General features: G+C 41.8%; 1 protein-coding gene across 1 annotated transcript in view; it reads right to left on the bottom strand.

Annotated features, from left to right (window-relative positions):
* LOC111864984 (glutamate receptor ionotropic, kainate 2) overlaps positions 1–26,967 on the bottom strand; it is a 502,412-nt gene that overhangs the window by 33,333 nt on the left and 442,112 nt on the right. The window contains exons 5-8 of the mRNA XM_033751646.1: positions 26,578–26,631; positions 20,486–20,650; positions 17,529–17,681; positions 1,951–2,154 (exon numbers count right to left, since the gene is read on the bottom strand). Coding sequence (XP_033607537.1) covers positions 1,951–2,154; positions 17,529–17,681; positions 20,486–20,650; positions 26,578–26,631 — 576 coding nt within the window. The remainder of the gene's footprint in view (positions 1–1,950; positions 2,155–17,528; positions 17,682–20,485; positions 20,651–26,577; positions 26,632–26,967) is intronic.

Genomic DNA, 26,967 nt, shown 5'->3' with positions numbered 1-26,967 from the left:
CAAATGAAGAGATGAAAATTGCAGAACAGTGAATTAAAAATATACGCAAAATGAGATAACTGCTTTTTTTGTATACACTTCTTAAATTGCTGCTAAGTTCAAAGCTGTGAGATTTTCAGCTCATTTTATTGCTTTAATGGAACTTTGAGGCGTGTTCATTTTCATATTTCTATTCGTTTTGTTTATTTAATAGTATCATTTTTTTCCTCAGCAAGCAAGATTTGGAGAATATGTCGGTGTAAAAAGTAATTAAGTAAAGCTATCCCTGTACCAGGACCTGAAGGCCCATAGGGTTGTGAGACGCTGAGGGTCACACATTACCTAGACAATCGTCTCAAAGATGGCGGTAAAGTTGTCAGCCTTACGCGCCGGCCGCGCTTTACTCCCCAGGAAAATTATTTAATTAATTCATGGTACTCATTTCTGTTAGAGGCTGAGTGAACCCCAGGGCCATAGAGAGATATATAGAGAAGCATAAAATGAATACCTTCACAATGTACATTCTTAGCCAAATTTTATTTTGCGAACGGAATATGGAAAGATGAGATGGGCTGGATATGTATAATGCGTTGACGAACATAAAAATCGTACCAAATTTTGAACTGACACGCATATTGGACATTTTCCGTCGCCATATTTTCTTGAAAAAAAAAAAGAAAAAAACATTACGGAAGATGGGCATCCTTCCATCATCAGATAAAGAGGATGAAACCTACATTGTTGGGCCCATTAGATAGGATTAATCTCTGTACCAGGGCCTGACCCAATCCGATTAATAACACACTTTCGTCACAAAGACGTGGGTGGGAAATCTGAAAAGTAGGGACCAAGTGGGAAATGTCTATACAGCACGTATTAATAAAATTGATGTTGCTGAACAAGTTGGCATACCGATAACATTCTTGTCTCTTATTCGGGGAGGTGCTGCTTTCGAATCTCGGTCGAGACACCTGCTATCGTGACTGAAGATTTTCGTGATATTTCCTCAGGTCTTCCTGAAACGTACCAAACTAATATCTCGATAAGACCAATTTAGATCGATCCTTCATCGTTCTACCAATCGGCGCTAGTCTAGCTAATGACGGGGACGTAGAATGATCCAGAAAAACAATGGAGTTTAAGGGACAGGGTGTACAAGTGTGACCTGGATTAATCTGGCCCTGGATACATTCAGATGGTAGGCCTTCTGTCAACTCCGTGGCTTTAGTCCGCAAGCGAACTATACCGACCGTGAGACCGCCGCGTGTCGGCGAAGTTAGTGTCAACTTTAGCGGATAGAGGGTGTCTCGTGGCCAGTGCAACGAATCCCCACGGCCGTTAATTTCGGGTTTCTAGAACGGAGCCGCTATTTCCATGAAATGGCTCCTCAATTATCCTCACGAGGCTGAGTGGACCCCGTTCAAGACCCATTTCTTCTCAGAAAATCTGGTAGCGTATGGAATCGAACCAGCAGACCTCTGGATCTGTAGCTAGGAACTCTGACCACTAGACAACAAAGACGGTCGTGGCCTTGTATCAACACTGCATTGAAACTTCGCGGTTCTTTAAAATCAAAATTTTCTTCATCAGCTCAATAAATTTGAACTATTCAAAGAAAAAGATTTTCTTATTTGGTACTATGCTACAAGCCGGAAGGTCGAAGGTTCAAGTCCCGATGTGTTCATTGAATTTTTTCAATTGACCTAATCCTTCCAGCCGCACTATGGCCTTGGGGTCGACTTAGCCTCTAACAGAAATGAGTACCAGGAATTAATTAAATAATTTTCCTGGGGAGTGAAGCGCGGCCGGCGCGTAAGGCTGACATCATTACCGCCATCTCTGAGCCGATTGTCAAGGTAATGTGGGATCCTTAACGTCTCACAACCCTATGGGCCTTCACGGCCTGTTACAGGGATAGCTTTACTTTACTTACTTACTTACATGATTAATAATAAGGAGAAAAATACGTACTTCTCTTGTCATTACGATGAGTGTGATGTTGGAAACACTCGTCTCGTAGAAGGCAGTGGGATCCGTGACGTTTATTCCCGTGGCTGGGCTCCACTGCCCAACTTTCCGGATTTCTTCTTGCTTCAGTTTCAGAAGGTCGAGTTTGAAGTTGCTTCTCTTCCCTTCGTTGAATTCTATGTGACCAGTGAGCCCGTGTAGGCCGGCCTGCAATACACACCAGTATCACAATGCACTAACGTCAGGTCACTGTGGTGGCGCAGTTGTACCTTATGTACCTACCCGCGAGTCGCTTTATAAATGTAAAGGCATAGCTATCACTGTAACAGGCCGTGGAGGCCCATAGGGTTGTAAGACATCGAGGCTCCCACATTTTCTAGACAGTCGACTCACATACGACCGTAAGGTTGTCAGCCTTACGCACTGGCCGCCCTTTATTTCTAGAAAGATTCCTGGCACACATTTCTATTAATGGCTGAATCCACCTCAGGGCCGTAATGCTGCTGGAACGATTAGGTAAACTGAAAAATCCGACGACTTCAATAGGGACTCGAACCCGCGACCTGTCGGCTTGTAGCATAGTGCCTCAACCAAGTACGCGTGTCCCCGCATTATAAGTATTGTGACATGTTGCGCAAAGGAGAACCCCCACCACCAGCAGTGACGCGGCGGGTGAATCAGCGCTCCCCTCCCCCTCCTCCGCACGGTAACGTAACGGTGACGCAACCGGATTGTTACGGTAGTAACAGCGGTTACTACCGCTTGCGTTGCTAGCAACACAGCGCCAGGCAACAAGGGTGCATATTACGTGGCCGTATTGTCCGATCGAGGCTACATAGGGAGCAGCGAAGGCTATTCACAGTCAGTTGTACTGAGAGAGTCAGTCAGTCCTGGAGCTACCGCCGAGTGTGATATCAACAGTTCTCCAGTGAGCAGACTACCGTTGGAATATAGCAGCCGTCGCGGTAAGAAGATCCGGACGTGTGTGCGATTGTGTAATTGGGAGCGTGTGATACAGTGATACAAAGCTCCCCTACTGTCAACGTGTTACTACTGAAGACAGAGTGAACTGATTTGCGCATAGGGTTATAAGTCGTGAAACCCCGCAACAGTGTTAACAGATTAATGCGATTAGGGTTATAAAGTGTGGAACCCCGCAACTGTGTAATAATTAATTGTAGCCGTTATTTGAAGATTGTTAAATAAACCGATTAACCATCTCTACGGCGTATTCTGTAACGTAAACACGTTACACTGGTGTCAGAAGTGGGATCAGTAACGCAAGACACGTTACAGTATATTTTGTTCCAGCATTGCATTACAAATACCTGCCCTGCAATGAACAGATATATGAAGCACAATCACACAAAACAAGCATTGAACTCTTTTAAAGTTTAAAGTCGTTCCTTTGAAGTAAATAAAATTTCGCTAAATTGTATCAATATCTCATACTATCATGTAGACAAAAAAAAAATCCATGTTTTTCTAAGTTGTTCATTGCAAGTCTTGTGAAATCAGGCGAGAAATTAAATATGATATATAGTAAACATTTGTGATGAAGTTTGATGAGGGGCGGGAAAGCGTAAATGCGTGTTTTGGGAGACGAAAGTTTGCTAGGTTACAGAAAACATATGCGGTACACACGCGGCCCGCGAGCTGCCACTCGGAAAGCCCTGCATTAACTTGCTGTTGATCGCCTGGCTTTCTTTCAGAAGGATTCGCATAGCTGTGAAGTGATAGAAGGAAATACAGAAATGGACAGCAGACCTGTGCCTAAAATATTAGAGATTATAATAAATCGTTTAGATTAATTCATGTTAATTGGAACAATTTTCAATTAAATCGCTATTTTATGTTTAAGGGTGCCTGTAAGGGGCCCCTATTTTTGAAGATAAATTTTCACTGAACTATGATGAATAAATTCATAAATACTGAATATGAATAAAATCATTTCAACCATTAAGGCGGTAGAAAGGGGCACATCTGTACATGCTCGTACATATGGACAGATGACACTCCGAAAACACTTTTTCTTATTAATGAGAGATTAAAAACTTGTATATTCGCATAAGCTCCGAGATAGCTTTATGACGATCGCAATATTTCTCATATTACATATATGGGCGACAACAGCTGCGTTGGAGCTTTCTCGAGGAGCTCAGCACGGTAGGGTGCCGACTCAACCCTTACCACATTTAAAAATCAAGTGCACATTTTCTGGTGTATGTATTTTAATAGTTCCTCTCGGTACCGATTTGTTTTCACGGCAACCTAAGAAGGGAAGTGACGACACACGAACAGTCTGTAAGGGGCTAATCCTGGCTATGAAAATATCCAGGTCAGACGCTCCGTCTCAGAGGAGACTGGCCCATTTAACACAGCACTTTAACATGCTGTTTTTGTACTGCATGAAGCCCCATTGTGAAGGAGCGAGCATGGCACACATGTAAGGGCGATTAAGACGACGCCTTAAATCATCTAGCGTCGTTATACTCTGTAACAGCGTCTAGCAGTAAATTGCCTGTAAATCAGAAAAGGTTTGAATGTTAGAAGCATGTTCATTACAGAGACAGAGAGAAGAATTTCACGGGAACATTATTGCAGCTTCCCACTACATGCTCAGCAGTTAAAATCTGCCCTCGTCATACACGTATTAAAAAAAAAAACTTTGATGGGCAAAGCGGTAGTGGGGCGGATTTTCTCCGAGTACTTCTATTTCCGATTATGTGAGAAATGAAGAAGTGTTAATTAGAGTCAGTGAGCAGAGGAATATCCTACACGAAATAAGAAAACAGAAGGCTAATTGAATTGGTCATGTTTTATGCAGAAACTGCCTTCTAAAAGAAGTTATTGAAGGAAAGATAGAGGGGTGGATAGAAGTGACAAGAAGACGAGGAAGAAGACGTAAGAAGATGCTGGATGACCTTGGGGACAGAAGAGGATACTGTCATTTGAAGGAGAAAGCTCTAGATCGCATTACGTGGAGGAATTGTTTTGGAAGAGACTGTGGACCTGTCATCTGACAGATTACTGATGATGATGACTTCTATTTCCCGTGCCAATTATCAATACACGAACTATTCCTCATTCATAATTCTTATATAACATCCAATTCAATAGCTTAAGAACGCGTTAATTGTGTATTTTCCTGATGATGACTTTCTAAAAAGCCGAAACTTGTAGCAAAATACTGTTAATTTTCAACTGTTTTGTTGTTATATTGTGGCAGATTTTAATAAAGAAATTTATATTCCACATTAATTATTCACCATATTATTCAACACTATATAATCTCGACAGTGAAAGCGTCGTTAAATAGCCAATTTAAAAAAGTTACAATGTTTGTGAAAGTTGCAAAAGTTATCAATGTGAAGCTGTAAGGGTTAGCTGTGAGGCTCAGTTGCGCATAGGGGAAGGTGTGGCAGGAGTTATGGGGGCTGTGCCGTGGAAGATGCGCTGTGTACCCCGGAATGATAAGTTCTCGGAATGCATAATGAGCTGCTTGTTATTTTACTGAAAATGAACTGAATACCTGTAAGGAGGGTTCGATGAAGCATATTTCTAAATCCCCTTCAATTGTAGGTCTAAAAACACAGAAGAAGGTATGATGTACGTTGGAAAGTTGAAGAGAATAAATTCTACTAATTTCTGATATGCGAAGTACAATTTAGAAGTTCGACGTTCGATTCCCGATCGTGATTATTAGAATTTATCTCCCCACCAACTAGTTCCGAACACAGTGTTTTATTCAGTCCGCACCGAGAGGAATTCCCCAGGGATGAATTCTGCTGGAGCGTTAAAGCTGATTATATCTCCCGCGTGGAGGTGGGTTCGAGTACCTCCACCGTAGCCCTGTGAGTCGTAGGAGGCGACGAAAAAGGAAGTCTTTAATCTGAGACAGTAAAATATGATCGCAAGTCCCACGGAACTCGGACCCGGGAATGGCTGCGCTGGCGAAGACCAGCAGCAATTGTAAACGACAGGCCCGCCCTCTCGTCAGAGAGAGCTCCCCACATCAACAAACCTGCAATTATCTGGCAGCAATAAAAATCTGGTCGTAAGCCGCAGATGAGTGCTTTGTTCGAACACAGGCTGGCCAACTGGCGAAATATCAGACATAGGCATAAGACAGAAATGTAAACACTGACCAATGTAGTAGCTGTAAGTTAATGGTAAAGTTATCCCTGTAACACGCCGTGAAGGCCCATAGGGTTGTGAGAAGTCGAGCCTCCAGTATTTCCTCGATAATCGGCTCACAGATGGCGATGACGTTGTCAGCCTTACGCTCCGGCCGTTCTTTATCCCCATGAAGATTCCTGGTACTCATTTACGTTAGAGGCTGAGTCGATCAGGAAGGATTAGTTAAATTGAAAAATCCAGTGACCTCATCGGGAATCGAACCCGCGACCTTCCGGCTTGTGGCAAAGTGCCTCAACCAACTACGCTACTGCGTGATCCAATGTTAATTTAATTAAGTAGGCTGACGATGTCCAAATAGGCCGAACTATTTAAAGATGAAAAGGAGCATACATTTAGTGCAATTTTGTACAGTGCTGTTTGACGGAACCTCATATATCATTAGCACTAAACACAACATGGGGCTCAAATATAATATTCCATAGCCGAGAAACTCTTCTTCTAGCGTGAGAAGCTCCAGTTCCGCCTCTCTGCTTTTTTATGATCTGATATTTATGGCTGGGGTTTATTCTGTAGGGCAGTAAAGCCTGTAACTATTTCTCCGGTTGTGAGCTTTCTCATTGGAAAAGTTTATCTTCGCTGATAGATTAGAAATGACGGAGAGTGAGAAGACGCTTCTGCCGTCTGTTACGAAACTCAGAATTTTAATTGATGTAATTTTCGCGTCTGTGGAATGAAGAGCGGAAATTGTGTTAAGAAACAGAGTGCATCACTGAAAGGGGGAGGGGTAGTAAGGGAAGCAAAAGTTGTAAAACGACAGAAGAAAGAAGGGATGACGAAGAAAGAACAACTGACTAATGACAAGAAAATGAGAGGGGGGGGGTGTAATACGTTCCTGTTTATTGGAGTTTGAAGTCGGTTTAGTATGAATGGATTTTGTCTGATCAACAGCTTCAAGTAAATATTTATACATTGCGAGAAACCGCAGTGTCCCGCCCCCCTTACTTAATGAAATACAAATATTTTCATTCAGCATTACTAATTATACTATCAGAACCACTTGTAGCTACGTACATTTAGCAATAAAAGTTTGGTAAATTTTGTGGTAATGGATAAGTAAGTGTTGAGTCTATGCCGTTCTTGTCTTCCGATTCATCTTGAAGTCAAAGTTACTAAACTGCATCTGAGTTATAACGCGAAATGTGTGGATAACGTAGAAATACTTAAGTAACTTCAGTTTAAATTGAGATGGAACATAACGACATACAAAACTTCGTGTATAATACTTGTTCCCGGGTGTGCATTATGTACGTCAAGGTTTGAAAGCATATATTTATTCGTTGACGGAATGGAGTTGTTTCGGAGTGAAAGCTGGCGCTTTTATCGCGAAGAATATTTCAGTTCGACAGTTGTTAAACAGCCGTTTATTACCAATTGTAGGCGGGGTTTTCAAGTGAAATCCATTTTGGTCACAAACGATGAATTTAGAAAATATTGTGAGTCATATGACCATTGCTAGGCAACGGCTCCATAATCACAGTCCCGGAGTTATGCTCTCAACAGCAGGACATCCGTTTCTGAGCAACGAGCCAATACACATGAATTCTTAAGAAAGTGTTTTCTGTGTGGTCCACCCCGACGTTATATAACACGGAATTCCAAGTAGGGCTCGACACCAAGACAGACAGACTGACGGACCGTCAGTCGCAATGTGACTTGGACTTGGAGAAGTCAGTCAGAGAGAATGAGAGTTATAGGAATACAAAGGCGTTAGTCTGCGAATAGAAGACTTGATGTGTGCTGTAGTTACAGTGAAACTTATAAATCCGTTGCCAAGATACGACTAGCGAAGACTCATAAGACTTGGCGTGTCCTAGGGTCTAGTGGTCAGAGTTCCTGGCTGCAGATCCAGAAGCCACGGGTTCGATTCCCGGCGCTACCAGATTTTCTGAGAAGTAGTGGCTCTGGAATGGGGTCCACTCAGCCTCGTGAGGATAATTGGGGATCTCTTTCAAGGAAATAGCGGCTTGAAGGTCTAGAAAACAGAGATTAACGGCCATGGGGATCCGTTGCGCTGACCACGTGACATTCTCTATCCGCAAAAGTTGGCAGTAACTTCGCCAACAAGCGGCGGTCCCTCGGTCGATATAGTTCCCTTGCGGGCTACAGGCCACGGAGTTTTTTAGTGTTTTGTGAAGTAGGTATATTAGCGATAGCGCTGTAATTGATTGTGATAAAGAGCGATTGAAAACGGTGTTAATAAATCCAGTCATGTAATCCAGAACCCGTTTTTATTTGTCACGGATCATAAACGCGTGACAGTATTTTGTCTATGCACTTACTTGTAACAATATTTGTCCATGAAGAAAGCAGTCTTCTGGGATTTGGCACCGTGTATATGTGGTGTTAACCGACGTTTCGGAGGAACGTATCGCCTCCATCTTCAGGGTAGGAGAAAAAATATATAAGAAATCTGCAAGGGAAGAGACCACGAGAACCGGTAAAAGCAGACTGCTTTTACCGGTTCTCACGATCTCTTTGCTTGCAGATTTCTTATATATTTTTTCTTCTACCCTGAAGATGGAGGCGATACGTTCCTCCGAAACGTCGGTTAACACCACATATACACGGTGCCAAATCCCAGAAGACTGCTTTCTTCATAGTCACCGCCGTGAAAGCCTCAAATCTTAAATATTTGTCCATGTTTCAGAAACAAATAAATCTAAAGGAAGCACCACTTATAATTAACCCCTTCACCTTTTAAGATATTGTAATGTTCTCAATAAACTTTCAGACGAGTCCATAGTTTCATTGGTAATGTGGCCGTGTTCAAGGTCTCCTCTTCCTCCCTCCTGGGCTGTGAACCTTCTGGAGAAAATATTCTCTCATGTACGGCCGTTCCAGAGCACATACTGAGCAACGGGTCATCAGCATAGATGTTTAGAATAAACATAACGAAAGAAACTCCCTAATAAAACTGGTAGGAAGCAATTTGCGGTTAAGATACTTTCATACACTTGGAAAGAGGAAGTTAGTGTTCTGTGAACAGAAACATAAACTTCTGCATCTTTCTTCAGGATAAAAGCGTCCTGGCTTTAGTGTGCCAGGTACAAGTGCGGAAGGTTTGGTATGATGTATGCTGATTCAAGGGAAACTGACAGTTGAGCGCTGGATGACGAACGGATTGTGTATAAAAGTATTAGCCCTGTAGTATTTAGAAGCTATTCCGACATTTGCCTAGTGATAATGAGGAAGACTATGAAAACGTCAGTCAGAATAGTTGATGCCCTGACCGAGATTCGAAAGAGGCTCTTTCCGAATACAATTCGATAGCTTTGTCGCTCGAAGCAGCTTGGTATGTACGTTAATATTATTGTTATTTCCATGAGCAGCGAGAGACAGCCAGTATCTGTAGTTATGAGCTGGCTGGTGAAGGTAAAGAAATCCCTGTAACAGGCCGTGGAGGCCCATACGGTTGTGAGACGTCGAGGCTGCCACATTTTCTCTAGACAATCGGCTCACAGATGGCGGTAAGGTCAGCCTTACGCGCCGGCCGCCCTTTACCCCCCAGGAAGATTCGTGATACTTAGAGGCTGAGTCGATCCCAGGGTCATAGTGCGGCTGGAAGGATTAAGTAATTCATAATGTGTGTATATTAACAGTCTTCAAGTGCATACAATCCCATCTACCACTTCTACACTACGTGTTTCGGCAGTATGCTGCCATCTTCAGGTGTATCGATCCGTTAACCATTTCACTACTCGCCTTTATATGTCCATTTACAAATAATATTAAATTTATATACGTCCTTATATTATAATAAAGTTTATGTATTTAGAACTTGTTAAAACCTGTTATCTCATACGTCATATTTTTAAAATTCGTGTGTATTATTAATCATCCACATGAGGGTCGTTCTTCTTATGTTTCTAATGTTGTGTGTATATTGTGTCTTATTATGTGTTCTACTCTTGTGGCTGCGTGCGTTGTATCGTTGGATGTGTTGATCTATAGCTTTTCTAGTTAGCCAGTTTCCTCCACTCAGTTCAGTGAGGAGAATTGTAGAACTCCGAATTATTTCTCTTTTATGATTATAATGAACGTAAAATTGAAGGAAACCTATAACCATTGATGCAGAAAATATTAGTAAATTTTTGGATTTGGTTCTTACCATTTCAATTATATTTCATTGCCTGCTTCTGTGTAACATTTCACGTTTCTAAGCGTCTGAGTTTAACGGATACAAATATATTATCGTATATGGAAAGAAGATAATCATAACTACCTTCTGAATAAAATTTTATATGACTGCATGGTTGGTGGGGGTGGTAAAGAGATAAGAGATTTTGGGGGGTTGTTATGTTTCCTGGCTCGGGACCAAGTCTCTCCTGCAATGAGACAGGAGTGAGGGGTGAGAACGGAGAATTATCCAGGTCTCGTTAAGTTTTCCGTTGAAGTTTCGCGCCAATTGCGCATTCATGACCAATAGCCCGCCCGCTATGCGCATAAGGAAGAGTAGGTATGTCTGTGTTCCTGCGACAAAGGGTGTTCCACATTAAAAGAACCATTTCCGTAATTTATCAGAGTCCTGTAGTGAATTAAAGTATGGTGTTGGCCAAAAATTGCTTATTTACTTTTATGTTATAGGCTACACAAAAAATGCCTATAGGGTGTGTAAGACATAACCGTAATAATAAATGGATCACGAGCAACTGGCTACGGGCCCAGGTGTCGGAGTTCGAGTACCGTTAGGGGCGAGATTCCTCTCGCTTCTACATCGTCCAGATCGGTTCTGGGGCCCACCCAGCTTCCTATCCATCCGGTAACGGGGACTCTCTCCCTGTGGCTAAAGCGGCCAGGGCATGAAGCTGACTATTCACCTCCAACATGTGTCGAGGTCAAGAATACGTGGATTTACACATTCACTCCCCCATACGTCTTCATGGCATAGTGTTTAATTAGTTAAGAATAGGGACGTCTTTCCATTAAATGGATTACAAGATCAAAGACGCACACTGAGCTGTATCGTTGAAACACTTGAGTAGTGATTTGAATTCACGTGTAATCGCCATTGCAAGGGCTTGCACCAAATGTCTAAAGGATTTATTGTTCCGGAATTATTTTTGATTCTTAACAGGCACGGGAAACTAATCACTTTTGGCTGATGCTGCTGTTGCTGATGGCAGTAATAATTCAATTAAATTTTTATTTACCACATGCAAACTTAATAGCCCGGAGGTCAGTTACAAAGTTAGCACGTGCGAGAAGAAAGAAAGAACAACAAACAAAAAATACAAATTAAGGCTGTTTATATAATCATAATGTCTCTTAAAATCGAAGTTATTATTAAGAGCTTGGAAAATTAAAATATTGTCACGTGTATGTGTGACTAGAACGCGGTTTTGGATCAGCGAATCGGTGTATTGGATCTTCACTAGTAACTGCAATTAGTTCGTACACTTTCAAGATTACAGTAACTATAGCACATTAATTTCTTTATTGAAAGCCGTCACAACACAACAATTAATAATATATGCATGTAGTTTCAAGTAGTACTTTACTATATGTTTCGGCTTTCAAGAAGCCATCATCAGGTAAATACACTTAAAAACTTCTTTATCTATCGAATCGCGTGCTAATTACACGATGCAATATTAGATTTTTCAAACAGTCAGTCATCAGTAATCTGTCAAGACGACAGGTCCACAGTCTCTTCCAAAACATTTCCTCCATTTAATGCGATCTAGAGCTTTCTCCTTCAAATGACAGTATCCTCTTCTGTCCCCAAGGTCATCCAGCATCTTCTTACGTCTTCTTCCTCGTCTTCTATCTGCCCCTCTATCTTTCCTTCAGTAACTTCTTTTAGAAGGCAGTTTCTGCGTAAAACATGACCAATCCAATTAGCCTTCCGTTTTCTTATTTCGTGTAGGATATTCCTCTGCTCACTGACTCTAATTAACACTTCTTCATTTCTCACATAATCGGTTCAACTGATCTCCATCCTTCTCCAACACCACATTCCAAAACTTTCCAGACTTCAAACAGTATACAATAATATAATATACAAATTAAAATAATACAAAAAATTAAAATAAAAAAATCCTTAAAATGAAGCAGTAACATAATTAAAATACAGTTAAGAGCTGTACATATAATTATATTTCAAAGTAGGTAGTTGTAACCGTAATAACGTATGGTGGTGCTTATGTGGACGTGCTGTATACACAGACCGTTGTTATGGTGCTCGGAGGCCCTTTGCTGTATTGTACGTTATTATTTAATTTTGATTTCTATTTGACGGGCGCCTCCGTTTATGTGTATATGTCCGAGCTGGTGAGGAGACGGATTCCGAAGCAGGAGGATAGAAGTTAGAACCAACGTAAACTTGAATAAGGAAGAGAGCGTCGAGGCGATGTCTCCTCATATGTACAGTGTGCAATTTTAACTGCCGCAAAACAAGAGAATTGCTGTAATGGATTTGAGGAAAGAAAGGGCCGGAAACCTCTGCTGGATTGGGTGGTGATGGTGGTGATCCTTCTATTGCAGTGNCCGCCACCGCCACCGCCACCGCCATCACCACCACCACCACCACCCGCTAGGGACTCGGACCCGAAAGAGACTGCGTTGGCAACGGCCAGCAGCATATACAAAAGACAGACCCGTCCTCTCGTGAGAGAGGACGCCCCACAAAACGAAGACCGTATGAATGAATGTATAAGGGGTGGGCCTTAACCAAGACCGTAACTGTCAGACAGCAATAAATATCGACACCTAGACTTACTGACTGAGACTTTGACTTTGACTTTGACCGGTCAGTTTTTAATGTAACTCCGACTAGAGTGATTGTCCAATAAACGTCTTACCCAAATCCGAGACCAGCGTGAATTTACTTGTCGCGTTACACAGGCAACACGGAACAGTATATTAATAGTAAGGGCTCAATAAACTTACGTGTCCTTTCATCCGAGACGAGTGAAAAATTATGCAGATGAGTGAAAAGATCTTCAGTAGTGTTCGTTAATATTCTAGCACGCCGTATTTTTATACTTACTACAGATTTTGAAGAATACATTTGAGGTACCTTGCCTGTCACAGGGACAGCATTTTCTCTGTCCTGTGCGTTAGGTGATGGTTTGGAGCAATTACAGCGCCTTTGAATAGTATAACTTCTCATGCAGAGAAATAGCTTGCTACTGTCTCAGACAAGTTTGAGGATACGTCACGCTTTAAGTAACCTTATGGAAGGAACATAGCAATGTTCCTATGGTGATATAATGATCTACATCACCACCTGATGATGACAGACCCACAACAGTATTTCGGACGCTAACTTCTAACTTCGTGAGAAGCCGCTTATTGTGCAGCTACTCAAGAATTTCTCAGCGTTTTGTGGAAGCCGAAAGTTCATTACCCTGTTCATAAGAGCCATCCACTGGTCCCTATCCTGAGCCAGATCAATCCAGTCCATACTATCCCATCCTATTTTTCTAAGATCCGTTTTAATATTGTCCACCCATCTACGTCTTGGTCTTCCTAGTGATCTGTTTCCTATCCCATCCTATTTTTCTAAGATCCGTTTATAATTGTCCACTCACATACGTCTTGGTCTTCCTAGTGATCTGTTTCTTTCTGGCCTTCCTACTAGTATTCTAGATGCATACCTCTTTGACCCATTCGTTCTACATGCCATGCTAATCTCACTCTCCTTAACTTGATCATTCTAATTATATTTGGCGAAGAGTACAAGTTATGAAGCACCTCATTATGCAGTTTTCACCAATCTCCTGTCACTTCATCTCTCTTAGGTCTAAATATTCTCCTCAGCACCCTGTTCTCAAACACCCTCAGTCTGTGTTTCTTCCTTAATGTCAGAGACCAAGTTTCACACCCATAAAGAACATATTTCGGACACAGAGTAGAGGAATTTTTGCGGGCTGGTGATCTGAGGTAACATTTATCAATACCGACTGGCCCTCAGGGACATGGGTGGTCATTTATGGAGGAAGAGGAATTCGCCTACGTGTTGAGAAAGGATTTGTATATAGGTAACATTAAATCCACACCTAACCCTATGGAGTTTTGAGAAGACGTAAGGATATAAGCCTCGAGGTAGTGAAACAAGTAACTCGAGATCTGTGAGGTGTGTGTCGCCCGGATGAGGGGAAAGCAGTTGCTCTCGAGGGATATGTCAGAAATATGTCCTCCACAACTTATTTTTCCCTCTCCCTTCTAGAAACGAACTTGTGGATTTGCCTCAGTGGTTGGTTATCTCGTGTGGAGATGCAACTTTGAGGACAGAGAGGGAAGGGAAGAGGCTGTAAATATATACGAAACTTTTCTCTTCTTTGCTTTATTTGTTTATAAGAAGACATGTTGTCCTGTCTGGAATAACGAATAGGGGGCAATACGTTCTTTGTGTGTGTTTCATACTGCATTGCCATACGCAGAGCGTGACAATGTGACATGAGGACACTTATGTCCTTTAGAAATCCTATGGAACGTGTGGGCCTTTAAAGACGTTTTTGTATCACCCATACCGTAAGACTTTTATTGTATGTTGAGCTGATTTTCCGTGTACCTGTTTGGCTACTTGGTATAACCGAAGAATATTATCTTGGACGTGACATCGTATAGTCCGATAAAAATTCACCGACGTTTCGGAGGAACGTACTATCCTCGTAGCCGAACAATAAGCCTAATGAAGCAATCAAGGCAAGCGGGAAACTGACTTATTAACCCATCTACGCCTAAATATTTTTGTTACAAGAACTTACTTTCCCATGCCTGCTACATGGTCGCCTATCCCATCCTCCTTTCAAACAAAAAGAAAACAATCTCCGTGGCTTGTAGTCCTCAAGCGAGCTATACCGACCGAGCCACCGCCTCTTATCAGCAAAGTTAGTGCCAACTTTAGCGGGTAGAGGGTATCACGTGGTAAGCGCAACGGTTCCCCACTGCCGTTAATCTTGGTTTTCTAGACCGGAGCCGCTATGCTTGAAATAGCTCCTCAGTTATGCTCACGAGGCTGAGTGGACCCCGTTCTAGATCTACTACTTCTCAAAAAATCTGGTAGAGCCGGAATTCTAACCCGGGACCTCTGGATCTGTAGCTAGGAAATCTGATCGCTAGACCACAGAGGACGTCAACCTCATTATCCTTTACACAAGTTAAAGAGAAGCTAAGGCTGAAAATAATTTGAAGCAGAAAGGAAAGAATGGATAGAGAAAAGAAAGTACAAATTTGTAGAAAGAAGACATCGGAGCAAGGAAGTAAGTTTGGGAAGGAAAGTGAGGAGGGGGAGATGATGTATGGGACAGTAATGGAAGAAGAGGAATGATATTACGAAAAAATGTTCTGGATTGGATTAATTAAAGAAATGAATAGAGAAGGGAACGCTATAAGGGAAGATAAAAGTATGAAGAGAGTGGGAGTAGAAAGGTGGAAAGGAATCAGATTTAAAATAGTAAGTCTGTATGGATGGGATTTCAGTTGTAACACTCGTCCAATCAGAGGTAGTTGTTTCTGACTACCCTTTCCGTCATTTTATTTGATGAATTTTCTTGTATAAGAGCAAAATTGTAACGTAATGTAAAACAAAGTTGAAGAAATTTGATTGAGATCGCAAAGTATTCAGCTGAATCTTAGTTAAAAGCGGGAACAGAGAGAGAGAGAAGTTTGCTGGAATTTCCATTTTTCACTTGCTTCTGGCACGAGTCGTAATAAGAAGACAGGTCAATTAGAAGAACCGGCTCACCCTCTTTCCGTCCCACGTGAACTAATTTATTCCCTGAATGTGTTTTCCTTCTACGTTAAAAATATCTAGGAGGAAAGATATTTGAGATGGGCAGAGATTGAAGACACTTTTATGCCATTTTATTTTCCGAAACATCTCTTTCGGTATGTTTATGAAACATTATATTGTGGCATGACGCCCGAAAGTCGGAATAGTGAAGTCAGAATAGACGTTCATTGCTAAACAACGAGTCTGTAATCACAAACTTCTGTTACTAAGCAACGGCGCTCTAAACACTCCTTTCTAACAGTAGAAAGGCTGTGTTTTCTGCGTGGTTCTTGAAAAGTGGTTATAAAGAAGAATTCAATTGAGAAGAATTGAGTAAAATTTCGAGACACCATCCTGCTAGGATATGAGCTTTGGAGCAGAGGAATAGAACTGAGTCAAGTCTTCAGAATTGGCAGTTGCAAGAAAGGAATTAGGCTGTGGAAAGAAGACTTCATGTGTGATTTGAAGAGACAGCGAGACTGTTATAAATCCGTTTCCCGGATACGACTAGTGAAGACTGAGAACCATAGTGCGTGTGTAACAGTGAACTGTAAGGTGTGTAGAACAGCGATAGCGCTGTATTGCCTGTAGTCCCGAGTAGTGTGAATAACGTGTAAATAAATCCAGTCCTTTTTCCTTGGCACTACAGCCCCAGTGGGTCTAGGCCTACCTCCATGAACTCCGTTTACTTCGGTTTTTTTAGATCTTACACATTCGGTAGGACTCCTTGGGCGAGTGATCAGCTCGTCGCAAGGCCTCTACCTGTAGACAAACACAGAAAAATGCACACAAATATCCATGCCCTGAGTGGGATTCGAACCCACGATCCCGGCTTCCGAGCGAGCGAAGACAGTGCATTCCTTAGACCGCTCGGCTACCGTGACCGGCAATAAATCCAATCATCAAATACAAATCCCTTCTATATGTCACGCACAACTGTGAAAGTTAAAGTTGTGTTACGACCGACAGTCAGTTGGCCAGCCTGTCTTGGTGTCAAACTCCATCTTGGGCCAAAGACCAGATTTTTTTACTGTCAGGCAGTTGCTGGTTTGTTGATGTGGGGCGCCCTTTCCGACGAGAGGATGGGTCTGTCGTATACAAACTGATGCTGGTCCTCGCCAGAGCAGTCATTCTCGGGTCCGAGCCCGACCATATTTTACTGTCTCAGATTCGAGACTCCCCCAACCTTGAGCGCCAGGTCCCTGTATTTTCCCCCCACTAATTGGATGGCCCAGTTGTACCCCCACGCTCTGGGTTCCGTTTACGTCGCCTTCTACGGCTTGCTTGGCTATCGCGGGCACGTGTTTACCGCGCCCTTCCGTATCAATGACCACATCTCTTCGTTCCACTATTCCTGCTTTCAGTCGTCATGTCACAGTATCGGAACTAATTGAGTGTACACGTAGTAGGGGTATATACACATTAAATTGTTCCAGCTGTAAATTCCAGGCCTCAGGAAGAGCAATTTCAGCCAGAGTAACCGGTTCCCAGGAAGAACATAACAGATGAATATGTAACCTCTTCCCCCAGCATTTCCCTGAAGGATCTGAAATGTATTCTCAGTTCAAATATACAAGTTTCCCTGCCGAGAGTCGAAGTCATGATGCCCCACTTTGCCTTGACGTTCTGAATATAGCAAGACTAACTTGTAATCGTTACTCACGGCACTTATGTAATTGTAGAGAGTCAGTCCGTCTTTCCAGGGCTGTTCCAGCTCGCAAGAGAGGTTTGCAGGCCTGAGGACATGGCCTCTGTCCACGGCTGCCAACGCCTTAGCGAACACATATACAGAGTCGTACATCAAAGCGGGTTCCGCCTGTAATTAAAACCAGGATAACTGACGTAAGCAGAATGTTCCAAAAAGAAAGCCATGTCTTAAATACCAGTGATAATACAACTCCCAGTGTCAAGATCACTACTACCAGCAACGTGACCACACAGATTCGGCCCACTACCGGCCTCTTGACATTTAAGCAATTAATTTCCATAATATACAGAGTGTTCGGATGAAAGGTATCTGAAATAAAATATCCCAGAAATAATTTATTTTACACATTTATGGGTTACACCATTACAAGGAGAACTATCAACATTTTTTTCTTCTTAGCATATAACTTCCGTAAATTTCAGTGCCCTTGGTGGCACGACAAATATCCGGCAAGCTCTGCTTTCAGTAGACTTTTTTTTCCTTGGCATGAAGTTCCATGAAGTTCTCCGTTCACTTCGGGTTTTCTAGATATTACACATTCGATAGGACTCCTTGGGCGGGCGATCAGCTCGTCGCAAGGCCTCTACCTGTACACAAACACAGAAAAACGCACACACACACAAACTAAACATCCATGCCCTGAGTGGAATTCGAACCCACGATCCCGGTTTCCAAGCGAGCGAAGACAGTACATGCCCTAGACCGCTCGGCTGCCGTGACCGGCTTTCAGCAGACTACAAGGCGTTTTATCCCAGAAGAACCGTTCCTAATTCTGGTTAGATTAGATATGATTAAAATTGTGGAAGTTTGAAGACTGGGATGGCTGGAACACCTCATTCATCATTGGCAAAACAGCCCTGTTTGAGCCATAGCCTTCCTTAGAATAATCTGCCCGAATTTTGTGAATTAGACCATCCAGTTTTTAATTTCTCTGGATTTGGAACAATATTTTTTTATAGACCAAGGTCGTCATCTTAGCATATAACCCCCAACCTGGGTGCCAGGTCTTTGTATTTATGCCCCCAGTGACAGGGTGGTCTAATTATACCCCCAGGCATCGCCTTCTACTACTCGCAGGGCTATGGTGGGGTTATTCCAACCCACCTCCACATGGGCTAGACATCTCAGTAGAATAAATAAAGTGCATCCTAATGGAAGATTGGCCGGTCACGGTAGTCGAGCGGTCTAAGGCATGCACTGTCTTCGCTCGCTCGGAAGCCGGGATCGTGGGCTCGAATCCAACTCAGGGCATGGATGTTTGTGTTTTTCTGTGTTTGTGTACAGGTAGAGGACTTGCGACGAGCTGATCACCCGCCCAAGGAGTCCTACCGAATGTGTAAGATCTAGAAAAACCGAAGCGAACGGAGAAGTTCATGGAGGTAGGCCTAGGCCCACTGGGGCTGTAGTGCCAAGGGGGAAAAAAATGAAAGATTGAGAATTGCAGTACTGGAGGAATGGGGAGCCTGAGTAAAATCTAGCTGAACAGCGTTGAAATGGATCTGATAACACTTGAAATTTGTGGATGAAATGATAAATCGCTGGATAAGAACAAATCGTGGAGTAGCGTTGGGGAGGCTAAGACCTGTACCGGATCGTGGCCTTACAGAGGAAGACGGATAGCCCTACCGGATCCTTGTCATACTATAAATGCTTCAGAATAAATTTCTGTTTTCAGAGGTCCTGTGTTTTCCAGGGCACTCTCTGTTCAGACACTTGCAACTATCAGTACAAGTGACGAAATTTAATAACCGTAAAATACAAAGGCAGTTGAATGAGGCAGATGTAAAGGGCTTCTTCTTAATTTTGAGATAAACAGGTTAAAATTTAAAAACATAAAGGAAATTCCTTGCAGATGTTATTAGCCTGTTTAATTGTGATCCTTTTACTTGAAACATGGGAAAGTATCTGAGGTATAAATAAATTGCATATTAGTGCAAAGTTCTCTAGTTTTTAAGGTTTTCAGAATTTTTTATTGTGCTTCTACCCTTTTGCTATTAAGGCCTCGGAAATAGAACAAATGTAGACCCGTTTTGTAATTTATTTTACTTTATTTTATACCTTCATGTTGTCTTATAATATATCAGCATTTTCCCAGATATTTTGTAAGAGAAATGCATAATCTTTGAACAAAGGAAGATGAAAACTACTCTGAATCTGAAGAAAGCCGTTTTCTGGAATGTGACACCGTGCAGATATTGTATTAACCGACGTTTCGGAGGAACGTATCGCCTTCATCTTCAGGGTAGAAGAAAAAAGAAGAAAAATGCGCGAGCGAGGAGCCAGCGTGAGCAGGTACTGACAAACTGCTCACGCTGGTTCCTCGCTCGCGGATTTTCCTTTCTTTCTTCACTTTTTGCCATTACTTTCTCTTTCCTGTGTCCTTATGATAAAGGAGGGTGTGCTAGAATTTAAGATATACTCGTAGGATAAGCTGAAGTGCATTTATATCTGCGGTTTTAGTAATAATGAATTATTTGAACCAGAAAGTACATCACTGGTCGTGTTTACGACGAAGCCCCTTTGCAACAAAATACTTCAATTTTGTCATCATGCACTTCACTCTTTTTTTTTTTTTTGCCAAATATTATCACCTTTACCCTTTTTCATCTCACCCCCTCAATTTTACTTACTTAATTACTTTGAGCCCTTCTTGAAGAGCCGCCAAATCTGCAGCTACTCAAGAATTTCCCAGCATTTTATGGAACCCGAAGGTTTATTACTGTGTTCACAAGAGCCCTCCACTGGTCCCTATCCTGAGCCAGATCAAACCAATCCATACCATCCCGTCCTGTCTCTCTAAGGTCCAGTTTAATATTGTCCACCCACCTACGCCCTGGTCAATTTCACTTACGAATTATAATTTCCTTGTGGTTTATGGCTGTTAGGTGGTTTCTGCTAGTGAAGGCACCTACCTGGATGACACGGCTCTTGTTGAGGATGTTGTATCCGACAGGCTGGAACCGCTGTATTTGATCCAGCGTTCTCACAACTCTTGCGTCTTCCGAATCCACAAGACGGAAGGCTGTGATATTAACGGAGTTGTACTTGAAGTCCTCCAGATCGAAAGTCTCTATGTCCTGTAGAAGTAAATAAAAAGCAAACTCAAATCAGAGATTCCTTTTTTTTTTGTTTTGTTTTGTTTTTGTTTTGGTCAAGCGGTGACGTTTCATGATTTTATTCCCGAATAGAATCTCGGCTGGGATACTGACTATTCTCAGGGAGGTTTCTGGTGCTTTGTGCCAGTCCTTCCATACCAGTGCTTAGATAGCGCCACGGTTGTTTCCTTCCACTTCCTTTCTTATTAATTATTAACTAATCTTTTGACGAAATATAGTCTGAGTTACTAATAGCGTCTTTAAATAAGCCACATATAAATTTGCGCTACTATTTTTGCGCACGGCACATGAAATGAACGCAACCTCCCTGAACGTGAAGGGCGAATTTTGATTAAATTTGGTTTTAGAGAGTCACATTAAATGTTGCCGAAGAAATTTAATTTTGAGGCGTACTAGATAATTGTAATCCCTGCTCATGTGCTCCACATGAAGCCCAAATTTAAAATTTATTGATTTCTCCTAGTAGGAAAAGAGTACACAACAAAAGAAATGGATGGTGTAACTGAAAGTTGCGGACAAACTTTTGGGCACGAGTTCCACATACCAAGGCAAGAACAAGTGTTCATATCGACGTGTTCCCGCAAACATTTAATTTGTTTGTTACGGATGTTAGTCATATCTCACAAGACTATACTTTTGTTGTCTTCATTAAAATAGGAAGTCCTACAGGCATTCAACAGATCTCCGCCCTCCTTTAACGACAAGAAACTTTTTTCGTTAATCCAAATTTATTTGAGTCATATTTCACCCCCCCCCCCTTAATTCAGTTTTGGGGTCTGTATATCGGGCTCTGTCGATGAAGTGACCGCACGGCCTGAGGCATGAACTGTCCTCGCTCGCCCAAACGCTGTGATTGCTCCTTGGAATCTCACTCAAGGCATTGATGTTTGTACTGTGTGCGTTTATTCTGAATTGTTGTTCTGTGTATAGGTAGCGGTCTCGCGACTGGCTGATGCCCCGTCACGTGAATCCTACCGACTGTATGTAAGAAACTGAAAAAGTGGCCAAGGCCCAACAAAAGGACTGTAAGTTCAAGTTGTCCCTGTACTTAACTAATTAAGCACTACTACACCATGAAAGCATATGGGGAGTGGATATATAGATCCACATTTTCTTGACATCGGCACTAGCTGGAGGTGAGTGGTCAGCTTCAAGCCCCGGCCGCTTTACCCCTTGAGTAAGAGCCCCGGTATCTATTGGATAGGAGGTTGGGTGGACCCCAAAGCAGGCTTGGGAAACGTCGAGAAGAGAAAATTCTTGACCCTATTGGGACTCGAGCTCCGACCCTTCGGCCGTCCAGCCCGTAGCCAGTCGCTATACCGACTACGCTAACCGGGCTCCAGAAAATGACTGTAGAGTCATAGATATATAGATATCAGGCTGTAGGCTTACCACATATCTGCCTCATTCACCCATTAATTTTTAATACTAAGATGTTTAAAATCTTAAGATCACAATGAGGTAATCATTGGAAAACCACCAGGATTGCGTACCAAGCGATTTATAACGAATGGATTACATTGTGGCATTGGGTATGTGACTTATTGCTGGTAGAATTTGGAGCCTTTAATTCAAAATAAACATTATACATACCGAAGTTAATGTAAGCACGAATATAAGAGGGAATGCAAAGTGACTTCTGTTCATTTACATTTGACAAGGGCTGCCACTACGTTTAACATAGAAAGCGCAGCTGTTGTCGAGTAAATATGAAATAATTGTCAATGTTTTGAATCTACAATTAATTCTGCAATTTTGTGCTCCGGTATTCAAACCTTGTCTTCTGGGTACAATAGCTAAAATTTATAATTTTTAGATTATTTTTTTAATCAATACAGTTCTTTAATGCGGCGTACAATTTTTATTTTTTCTGTCTCAATAATTGTATTAACAGTTCACCAGTTCTGAAAAAAATACGTAGGAAGTAAATTCAACCACCGCAATGTAACCAAACGTCGCTGTTGAATGCATACTTCTAAAAACATAGACCCATCCTCTCGTTAGAGAGGGCGCCCCACAAAAACAAGACCGAAACTGTCAAACAGTAATAAATATCTGGTCATAAGCCACAGATTGGGCTCGACACCAAGACTGACTGACTGACTAACTGACCGTCAGCCGCAATATGACTTTGACTTTGACTTCTCCTATTTTGTATTCTGAACGTCCTAGAATCAAATCTCGACTCGGAGACCTGTCACTCTGTTTGAGAGTTATCATAATTTTTCAGTTCGTGCTGGTACTTAAATTAGACCAAGGTCATTTACTTAACGCATTCCTTTCCAATTAATGATTTAGTAATCATCTTATCGTTCAATGTGAGGCCTATCTTAACAACAATGAATAAGCCACTATTATTTGCGAATCGTCATTTTCATCAAGAACGTCTAACATAATTTTTGTGATTCTGTATTTGAGCTTCCTGTTCCAAGCCATATTAAAATGTCTCTGTGCAACTTTTATATAATTGAGGAGCTATTTCAACGAAATAGCGGCTCCGGCCTAGAAAACCGAAATTAACGACCATGTGGATCCATTGCGCTGACCACGCGACACTCTCTATCCGCTAAAGTTCGCACTGATTTCACCGACAAGCGGCGGTCGCTCGGTCGGTATAGTTCGCTTGCGGACTAAATCCGCAGATTTATAGTTATGTATAACTTTCATGGTTTGCATCCTGTTGTGTGTTCGCTAATCGTGTAAATTAGGCCGTCAGCACAACATGAAAGTATCTTCAAGCTGACGACGAATTAGTTTTTCTTGTAACTTGTAGTGACTAAGCATGGGATTTGTATTGGAATTGGATTTATTGAACACTTACAAATCGTAACTGCAAGTAATTTTTACGTTTTCACTAATTCGTCCACTCAACCTCTCAATACAGCACACGATAAGTCTTATATCCACTCACTAGCCGTTGCCTGGTAACGGCTCCCAACAGCATCATCTGTTTCCGCCTTTACCTACCGGCTACTGTTTCATAGCTAACTAACTGTCCATTATAAATAAACTCAGCTACTAGCCATGATTGACTCTACTGGCTCTCACAGACCGTCAACTTCTATTTAATGCAACTGACTTGACTGCTAAATTGCTGCTGGGCCTCACCAGCACATGATTCTTGGTTCCAAGTCCCACGGGACTCATGACTATGTTTTCTGTTTGACGGCTCTGGGAGCCTTCCGACTGCCAACGCAGAGTTGGAGTTGTTTTACGACTGGAGGTTTACCGTCAATAATTTCGTCTTGGCTCCAAGCCCCTTGAGGATCACTACCAGAGATTTTGGTTTTGCAATTGAACCCTTGAGGTCATAGTCCTTATGTAACATCATCTGTGACGAAGAAGACGGGTTTGTCTCTTATGAATATGCTTCGCCTTTGTCAAGTGTACGTATGACACTTGTAGGTCTGCGTGGTTATAGGGAATGCCTTTTCTTCCCTGCTATGGTGTGTAAGAATTCCTAATTTGATTTTAATGATACGTAGAGTAATATTAAAAATTCTTAGAATTTTCTGAAGGAAGTTGAAATGAGTGCTTGAAATTGCCTTACTGCTCTCTGTAGGTAGATCATTAACAAAGTCAGTGAAGAGGAAAGAATGAGCAATTTCAACATAAAATATCAAAGCTTGTACTTAAAATCTTAATTTTCTCGGATAACGAAGATATCCATAGATTAGGCTGCACACCTGTTTGTGCAGCCTAAAATTGCTCGTAAACAGACACCATGCTTATCAGAATTCTCTCAGAAATAGTTCAATATAAAAAAAAATCTCGCGCATATGAATGAATCGTGAAAGATCTTGTGACACATGTTTTCTCTGAAATTTTCTTGTCTAAATATATGGGATAGCAGAGCTGGGATAGCTTAGTCGAAAAAGTTACTATGTGTCAGTCTGAACGACTACAGAATCAATGTTTATTTTATGCATATTGCCTGCTGCGTGTATATGCGTCACTGGAAGTTTATCGAACATGATAACAATTCCGCGCAGTCTCCCTGCCCATGATGTTTTACAAAATCACAGAAAATGAAACACGATTTAGACCACAAAGAATTTATGGACTTGGCTTTGTTTCACAAGGAATATATGGGCCTAGTTCCACACAACATGAAAAGACACAAGACTCGATTTTTCGTAGAAGTTTGACTTTTACTGTTTTAGAAATGACAAATTCATTTAACGTTTTAGCCCGAGAGTATGAAGGAAAGAGACCGCATGAGTGGCATAAGAGTAGATAGGATCTACGATGTATTTCTAAATTATTGTCGGGGTTTCCGCGACCTATAATTTTCAAACCGAAAAACAAAATAAAGGCTCGCATGTTGAAGTTGTTTAGCATTCTGCAGTATTGATTCTATAGATAATAAAACTTTCTGAGTTACATTTTCATATTCCGTAAGCAGTTTTATTTATATATATATATATTTTTCGGTTTGAAGATCATGGGCTACGGAAATTCCGACAATAATTTAGGATCACACTGTATTCAATGGATTTTGAAGAGAATATGTACAATATGACTGTGCCCAGTACAGTTTTGTTATAAGCAATAAATCCCTTGAACACATAACAGAAGTGTTGTAGTGTTATCTTGTTTGGATTTTCATGGGACCAGCAGTATCTGTCACGGGAAGCCGCTCTCTGTCGGCTGTACAGTTGACTTACACCACAAAACTTTGCTCATTATACTCGTGGTATCTCTTAGGGTCGTCTTGAAATGTTATTAAGGTCATGTCCCGCAAACTCCAAGCCGTACAAATCAGTGAGAAAATGAATAACCATAGAAAAATTTCCATTTCACATGTACCTTACTCACAAAGTCAGATGTTAGGATAAACACAGCAGGCGTGTGAAGGTATAACACCGAGAAGGATACACTAAAAGGAATGAACGTAAATTTGGAGAAGAAAGTGGAACGCAATTAAATAATTAGAAGTCCAAAAAGAGGATTTGCTGCTAAGTTCACAAGAAGCAACCATGTTCCCTGTTCTGAGCCAAATTAATTCAGAAGTCATATTTTCTGGGATGTAACGCCATATACGAGTAGTCTTTCAAAGCGAACCGACGTTTCGGAGTAAAAATTTGCCTCCATCTACAGGATTGAATAAGTCAAGTAAGAAACGAGCATGAGGAGGTAGCAAGCAGAGCCTATTTCATGCTCGTTTCTTCCTTGATTTGCTCTTCGGTCATGCTCACATAATCATGTCCAAACTCCGAAGCAATACTGTGACCACTAGACCACAAAAAAAAAACTCCATGGTTTTAGTCCGCAAGCGAACTATACCGACCGAGCCACCGCCGGTTTCATGCGAAGTTAGTGCCAACTTTAGCGGATAGAGGGTGTCGCGTAGTGAGCGCAACGAATCCTCACGTCCATTAATTTCGGTTTTCTAGACCGGATCCGCTATTTCCTTGAAATAGCTCCTCAATTATCCTCACGAGGCTGAGTGGATCCCGTTCCAGACCCACTATTTCTCAGAAAATCTGATAGCGCCGGGAATCGAACCCGGACCTCTGGATCTGTAGGCAGGAACTCTGACCACTAGACCACAGAGACGAGAAAATTCAAAGGTATGACGAAACATAAACACAGGTGCATTCAGCACCATTATGAATCCAAACAAAAAAAGGAAAAACTTGAAACGATTATATTCCCGAATTACTCCTGAAGGGATTAACTAAAATTAGAATACTTTTAACAAAAATCACCAGTATCAGATTTTGTTAAATTCCATTCAGTGGTTCTCGAGTTGTTACATGCGGACAGATAGACAGACATGGCGAAGATATTAAGCCTTTTTTTTTCGTTTGTAAGTACGAGTGTCTGTGCCCCTAAAAGTAACTACAGGTTCCATATCAGTTCATGTTAGGAACGTGGATACTTACCAATGTTGTAAACATGTAATGGTATCTGTAGTCATTCATCTGCAGTTGCAGGATCTGAAACAGATGAAATTGACATGTTGAGATTCATGGTTTATTAATGATGGTATAATCTATTTCTCTTGCTTAAAGCGCCCGTAATACCTCTGTACGTTAAAATGTTATTCTCATGATTTATTGAGTATTGAGTATTGAGTATAGAGGGGGCGAGTTTCCCCATGCACTTAGTCCAGTTATTGGTCCACTGTGCGTCCCCCTTTTAATTTCTACTGTCACCATACCCTACCGGTGCTGGTGCTTGCTATTAGCCCCTTTCTGCCAGCGAAGTTCCAACCTTCTTTTGGCAGTGGTATCTAATACTTAGTCCCTTTCTGTCAGAGAGGTCCCCCCTCC

This window comes from Cryptotermes secundus, unplaced genomic scaffold, assembly GCF_002891405.2.
Source record: "Cryptotermes secundus unplaced genomic scaffold, Csec_1.0 scaffold209, whole genome shotgun sequence".
Taxonomy (NCBI): domain Eukaryota; kingdom Metazoa; phylum Arthropoda; class Insecta; order Blattodea; family Kalotermitidae; genus Cryptotermes; species Cryptotermes secundus.
This window is presented reverse-complemented; position numbering and strand designations above follow the sequence as displayed.